Source organism: Aethalodelphis obliquidens, unplaced genomic scaffold, assembly GCF_003676395.1.
Source record: "Aethalodelphis obliquidens isolate GAN/ISIS:26980383/991018 unplaced genomic scaffold, ASM367639v1 scaffold685, whole genome shotgun sequence".
NCBI lineage: Eukaryota > Metazoa > Chordata > Mammalia > Artiodactyla > Delphinidae > Aethalodelphis > Aethalodelphis obliquidens.
Genome location: NW_020838596.1, coordinates 4,126 through 11,953, shown reverse-complemented (window position 1 = coordinate 11,953; position 7,828 = coordinate 4,126). Strand labels below are relative to the sequence as shown.

The 7,828-nt window shown below is 36.1% G+C and overlaps 1 protein-coding gene across 1 annotated transcript; it reads left to right on the top strand.

The window, feature by feature from the left end:
• Positions 1-2,483: 2,483 nt before the first annotated feature.
• Positions 2,484-7,569, top strand: LOC113616867 (ATP-binding cassette sub-family A member 12-like; the record flags this gene model as incomplete). The annotated part of the gene is made up of 3 exons (XM_027100243.1): positions 2,484-2,618; positions 4,943-5,080; positions 6,388-7,569. Coding segments are annotated over 3 exons (375 nt in total), but the record flags the coding sequence as incomplete, so codon positions are not given.
• Between the last annotated feature and the right edge of the window lie 259 nt (positions 7,570-7,828).

Here is a 7,828-nt window from a genome sequence, read left to right as displayed (position 1 = left end):
TACAAAGCTACAGTAATCAAGACAATATGGCACTGGCACAAAAACAGAAACATAGATCAATGGAACAAGATAGAAAGCCCAGAGATAAACCCATGCACCTATGGTCAACTAATCTATGACAAAGTAGGCAAGGATATACAATGGAGAAAAGACAGTCTCTTCAGTAAGTGGTGCTGGGAAAACTGGACAGCTACATGTAAAAGAGTGAAACTAGAACACTTCCTAACACCATACACAAAAATAAACTCAAAATGGATTCGAGACCTAAATGTAAGACAGGCCGCTATAAAACTCTTAGAGGAAAACATAGAAAGAACACTCTTTGACATAAATCACAGCAAGGTCTTTTTTGATCCACCTCCTAGGATAATGGAAATAAAAACAAAAATAAACAAATGGGACCTAATGAAACTTCAAAGCCTTTGCACAGCAAAGGAAACCATAAACAAGACAAAAAGACAACCCCCAGAATGGGAGAAAATATTTGCAAACGAATCAACGGACAAAGGATTAATCTCCAAAGTATATAAACAGCTCATGCAGCTCAATATTAAAGAAACAAACAACCCAATCCAAAACTGGGCAGAAAACCTAAATAGACATTTCTCCAAAGAAGACATACAGATGGCCAAGAAGCACGTGAAAAGCTGCTCAGCGTCACTAATTATTAGAGAAATGCAAAGCAAAACTACAGTGAGGTATCACCTCACACCAGTTAGAATGGGCATCATCAGAAAATCTACAAACAACAAATGCTGGAGAGGGTGTGGAGAAAAGGGAACCCTCTTGCTCTATTGGTGGGAATGTAAATTGATACAGCCTCTATGGAGAACAGTGTGGAGGTTCCTTAGAAAACTAAAAATAGACTTACCATATGATCCAGCAATCCCACTACTGGGCATATACCCAGAGAAAACCATAATTCAAAAAGACATGGCACCCCAGTGTTCATTGCAGCACTATTTACAATAGCCAGGTCACGGAAGCAACCTAAATGCCCATTGACAGACGAACGCATAAAGAAGATGTGGTACATATATACAATGGAATATTACTCAGCCATAAAACGGAACAAAATTGGGTCATTTGTTGAGATTTGGATGGACCTAGAGACTGTCATACAGAGTGAAGTAAGTCAGAAAGAGAAAAACAAATATCGTATATTAACGCATGTATGTGGAACCTAGAAAAATGGTACAGATGAACCAGTTTGCAGGGCAAAAGTTGAGACACAGATGTAGAGAACAAATGTATGGACACCAAGCGGGGAAAGCCGCATGGGGGCAGGGATGGTGGTGTGCTGAATTGGGCGATTGGGATTGACATGTATACACTGATGTGTATAAAATTGATGACTAATAAAAATCTGCTGTATACAAAAATAAATAAAATATAATTCAAAAATTCAAAGAAAAAAAGTAAATGACAGGACTTCCCTGGTGGCGCAGTGGTTAAGAATCTGCCTGCCAATGCAGGGGACACGGGTTCGAGCCCTGGTCCGGGAAGATCCCACATGCCGCGGAGCAACTAAGCCTGTGCGTCACAACTACTGAGCCTGTGCTCTGGAGCCAGTGAGCCACAAATACTGAAGCCTGTGCTCCTAGAGCCCGAGCTCCGCAACAAGAGAAGCCACCGCAATGAGAAGCCCCCCACCACCACACACACACAAAAACGTTATCTTGGTAACAAATTAGACCTTGACAAGTACATGAAGGCATCGATTTTTATCTAGAATGTTCATTTGCCATTTGAACAGGCTTTCAGCAAGCTATTTAACATTTTTACTACATTCAAAACCTTTTCACCAAAAATACATTGGGGAGATGTGCATAAATATCATACTATCAAATTAAAATTAAATTAATATTTTTATGTTTATCATAGTGCATATGCATTTATACATGTCCATGTTAATCTTCCAACATCATGACATTACTTTATACCTTTGTCTGTACAACAGCTTGGCTTTCTTATAAGACAATATTAACCAAGATAAGAAAAAAGGATGAAAAAGGCCTTGTATATTGTTCCCAGAGAGTCTGTTGTGACTTGTTTACAAACTCTATTTTTGGTGCAAACTGTTAGCTAGTATATTGATTTATTATTTATTTTTAAAACCCCAGTGATTTTAATCTTTACTATTGACATCAAATCTCCAATAACTTGCCTTTAAAGATTCTCTTTGCTTTAAATTAGAAAGTATGTAGCTCCAGGAATTTACATCAATTACCAATTCATGGATGCCAAAGAAAGCCAGGATTTTGTATTTTCTTTCTAATGCAACTTTTGTCCAAAGGATCTGACTTTGTATAGTGGTAGAAATAAATAAAAAGTAATAGCAGTGTACTATTTCCAGTTTGCAACAGGCCCTGAACTTTTATAGCAAAATGATAGTCTTTATATAGGAAAAGGGGCTATCATGGTCAGCTTGGGTCCTGTTTCACTATCTAGAATTCCAAAGGAGCTATTTCAGCAAAACATAACTCATACTGTATTTTGCACTTCTTTCTAGGTTTGGACGAGGATTTACCGTCAAGGTTCACGTGAAGAATGTCAAAGTGAGCATGGAGCCCCTCACAAGGTTCATGCAACTTCACTTTCCAAAAACATACTTAAAAGTAAGAGATTGACTGGTTTTGATAGCTATAATCTAATATTGTAGTGGATGTTTGTCATTTTCAAGCTGACCATAGCCTTGTTATTCATCAATGTATATTTATTAGTTCAAGATGCTTAAGATACTCTGAAGCACACTTAGTATTAACAGATAAAATCTTCAAATTAGTTATATATTTTTGTAGCTACTTAAGAGTAACATAGTCCTTTTACATACCTTTATTTCTTCCTCACAAAGGCTTTATGACCGTATTGTATTACTTTTCAGGTTGTATGCTTAACTAGATTATTAGTTACATATGTTAGGGAATTGAGGAATGACAGATACATATGACCAAGGGCATTTCTTCTAAGAAAAAAAAAATTACAAATTTCCAGAATGTCGCAGCTAGAAGAGATTATCTCCTTTGCTTTCCTCACTTGAAAGATAAGCCCACAAAGTTTTGAGCAGAATTGCTTGGAAATCAAGTTCTTAAATCACACACTACTTGAAACATTGCTCAATTAATTTCATCTTACATATACATATCAACAGGATGGACACACACAGATATATACATATAAATCTCACATAGTACATATTTAAATGCACTTGACAAAAAAATTATCATTGTAACATCTTTGATGTGCAGGTAATTGATATAAGATGATTATAGCAAGTGATTGTTTTTAAACGGAAGTCAGGTGTGGAATGATGAACAGAAATTGGAAGACTTGGGCTGAGGTCCAGCTCTGCCTATGTGATTTCCAGCAAGACATTTAAAGTCTCTGAGCCTCGTATTCCTATTTTACAAATACTGTTGATATCTACTTCACAAGACTGGTGTGAGAACTAAATGATAAAATGTCCACAAAGATGCTTCATAAACTGTCAGGCACCATATTAACGTGAAGTGATTTTGGAGAGCAAAATAGAGTCCCTTTTTAAAAACAATTCTTTTATCTCTACAAAATACCTTTGCCTCAACCTCTGATTCTTATCAAAGTCCATTTTCTATCATCTAAATTAAAATCAAATTTAAAAATTAAAGGACACTTTTTTTTTCTTTTTTTTTTTTTTTTTTCACAAACCACGTTGGTCATAGTACTTCTTCTTTCAGTGAACTTCTGGGTTGAAATCTGTGTTTATTCACTGAGTGATGAGATTACATTTGCCCTGGTCTGTTCTTCAGGGGACTAGCGCTATACAAGACAAGTGCAGTGATGATAAAAGTTTGATTACTTCCTAAGCAGACCATTCTCTACAAGTATGTGATGGTTTCTAGATCTCTAAAAGGGAAATAACCAAACAACAATTTGGGAGTAAAAATAAGTATCGATAAGATAGCCTGATTGCACTGACAGGTATGATGTAAACACAAATCAATGAGAGGGGCTAGACAGCGAGCAAAGGAGTGAGAAGAGGGGTTTCCAGTAACGCAGGTCTGGAATACCAGGCTGCAATATACAATCTTGATCTGATCAATATAGGTTACAGGGATTGTTTATGGAGTAAAAAAAACATCCTGACCAAACTAGTGTTTAGGAAAGATTATCCTAGCTACTTTCTGCCAGAACATATGAGTGTATATGGTTTCTAAGCTTCTGAAGAGGCTGTTGCAATAACTCAGATGTGGAGTGATGAGCAGCAAGTTAGTAAAATTGATGGTGCAGATAGAGAGGAAAGGTTACATTTGAGAGTTATTTTAGAGGAAAAATAAATAAGATATGATAATTGATGAAATATGCAGAAAAGCAAAATGTTGAAGATACTCCAAGGAAATAAGAATAGATTACTAAATTGATGGTGATACTACAGACTAAATAAACTGAAAAGTATTTTAGAGTGAGTTAAGAAAGAATGTAGCATTATTTGAATGAGGTTTCTCATAGACAATGCTTTTGAAATCTGGCAACTATAGCCAATATAAATTGAACAGCTAATCCTTAGCCTTTTAGAACAATTTTAACATTTGAAAAAAAATGAAATTTCTAAAAGTTATCTCTGAAAACGCTTATGTGAGCTAAGCGTAATCTGACATAGGCAATACCATTCCACAATATTTTCTCCTAGGCAAGACTATAATGTCTTTATAAGTGCACGTGAATGTAGAATATTTTGGAATTTTCATTAGCTTTTTAATTTGTTTTCTCTTGGACATTCATAAAACTTTTTATCTCATCTTTGAAAGCTGTTAATCTCAAAACATACCCATTATTTACAATGTAACATCATTTTCAGAGGAATGAATTTCAGTACGTTTCTTAGCTCTTGGTCAAGTTATGTCTAGTCAAGTCAATATTACCTGACATTGAGAAATACATTTTTTCCCTTTGGTTCCCACAGGATCAGCACCTCAGCATGCTAGAGTATCATGTGCCGGTCACCGCAGGAGGAGTAGCAAACATTTTTGATCTGCTGGAAACCAACAAGACTGCTTTAAATATCACAAATTTCTTAGTGAGTCAGACTACTCTGGAAGAGGTAAGCTGGATACCATGATCCATGTGCACAATGTCACATAAATTATTATACATTCTGATTATTGCTTTTTAATGACATTGAATTTGTTTTTGATTGAAGCAGTATCTAAACTTGCACCTGAAAAAGTTAGCTTAATTTATTTCTAAGTGCATTTGAGGATGTTAGGAAAAAATATGAAAAGAGTTAACTATTTTTAATGGAGAAAATATTTTTTTCCTTCTATAAGACATCTGTACCTATCAGTTATCTGTATATGTAAAGCAACAGTTATTTTCATCTATAAAACAAATAGCTGTTAACACTTTCCTTACTTTTTCCTTGGTAGGTTTCTTAAATAACATTTCTATTGATTGGCTTCCTAGATTAGGGGAGGATGGAGTTATCTAGTGAGAATTTGGTGCCAAAGCTTTAGATCTGCTAGATTCAGGCAACCAAAGTGGTAAATGCAGGATTCTTTTGTTTCATTCACATCATCTGTCTTAATTACATTTATATTCGATAACTCGAGGCATCATGGAACATCCTTCATCACCTTTGCACTGTTTTAGTTTTATACAGTTCAACCAACCTGATATATAGAACATTTGATTGGACCTATCACTGGAATGGGTCTGAAAGTGAGGCTACAGAGGCCTCTGAATCATGCTGCATCTCATGGACAATTTTTTGTGGGAAGTTAAGCAATTATGGCCTTACCAACACAGAAGATTTATCCTTTGACTTGTAACCAATTACCAGTATCATGTCTGGCACAAAGTAGACTCTCAATATTTTCTGGATGAATCTATGACTAATAGAATTTTAAACAAAGTCATAAAGTTCTGCCTGTTAAATAATAAGCTTACTGAACATAATGTTAATGTGAGCTTTGTATACAAATTTTATTTTAGTGCATTAACTGTTGAAACTAGCGAACCTCTTGAAACTAGTGAAATTTCTCTCAACATCATCATACAAACATTTGACAAGGGCTTGGTTTGGGCTCCTTGTTAAAAGATACTTGAAAGATACTGATACAGATCAAATAGATACAAATATGTGGCTATAGATATTTAATTATAGCTTTAGATTTATATTATGATTATAAATGTATTTATAGTTGTAGATATAGATATTATTTTCAAACCCCAGATAAATTTCAATACCTAAAGGAAGGACTCCTAGTGAGAGTTTGTTTCTGTGTTTGGGTGTGCCCCTATGACATCTAGTTTTCTTCTTATTAGCTCTCCCATTGTGCATACACACACACCTTATTTCTTCCTTTGGTTTACCAAGTACTAATGGCTTTATTTCCCTTGAAAAATCAGGTTTTCATCAACTTTGCCAAAGACCAAAAGTGCTATGAAACTGCCGATACCAGTAGCCAAGTTTCCACCGTAAGCACTGACTCACAAGATGACCAGCTGTAGTCTTAGTACCTCCAGCAAACTCAGTCTCAACAAATGCCAATGGCTTCATTTTGAGGAGCCGCAGAAGATACAAATTCCTCAAAATATCTTAATTTTAAAGTATTATTCTGTATTGGAAAGTTACAATTGTGCAAGACTAGCCAGTAACTATAAATGGAAAGTTTTCTTTCTAAGGTCAGTGAATGTTTTTACTACTGAAATGAATTTCTGTCTACTCAGCACTGTGAGCATGCTAGTGTGTAAGCTGCTGACTCTTATGCAAAGGTGAAACCTCTGAAGATGAATGCCTTAATTTATTACTTTCAATAAAAAGACAGCTTAAAAGCATGGCTATTAGCAGTTGAAAGGAAAGAGTGGAGAAGAAAAGTAAGGTAGTTTGGGGTAGGTAGAATTGGGAGAGCAAACAAAATAATTTATTTTCAGAAAATAATAGAATGAACATCATCATGAATACATGAATCTATTGTGATGTGTAGAGTGCCAAGGGCCAGATTAACATTGGCAGTAATGAGTGGGCACAATGTCTAGAGTGTTTGTGTATGTCATCTTCAGTACCTGTAAATACATGGGGACATACTGACCCCCCCGAAATGCCTTTCTACAAGAATGCTATAGAAGGGCAGTTTACCCTGGTGGTAAATAGAGCTTAAATCGATTCCTGCAGTGCCTTGCCAATAGTAAGGCACAGAGCAGAGCAAGAAGCTACTTGCTTTTTGGCGGAAATAGGTGTGTCAGCTGGGCAGATACAAATCCTGAATGATGATAGAGAATTCATGCGCTGCTGGCAGACAACATTTTTTAAAGCTGTTAAAGAAAGGTTCATATTCTGGGTCTCTCTGAAGGAAACATTCCTGTGGAAGGAAAATGAATATGAAGATAATTTTCAGCTAATTACCCGGCTGACCCAGAATCATATATATGGCTATAGAGTAGACTTCATAATAATGCCAAATTATATGGCCCTTGGGGGAGGTGCTTTACATAACATGTGTGTGTGTGTGTGTGTGTCTATGTGTCTATATGAGTTTGCTTTGGCACATCTGTTTTGAAAATCAATAAAATCAACATTTAGTAAAAACAGTTCATGAAGTCATTTCATTTGTTAGGGAAGAGCCAGGAATTTAAAACTTGGAGTCACATGGATGACAAGCTCCCATGGGACCTGGCCCCTGCTTACTTCTGCACCTTCACCACTTTCTTTCTCCTCTTCCTCTTTAGGGTCTACTAGCCATGCTGGCCTCTTTTTGGTTTTGCCAGTGCACCAAACTCCTTCCTCCCTCCACACCTCTGCATGTATTTTCATACGTCTCCCTGTGTGAAATGCCCTTCGCCTAGCTAA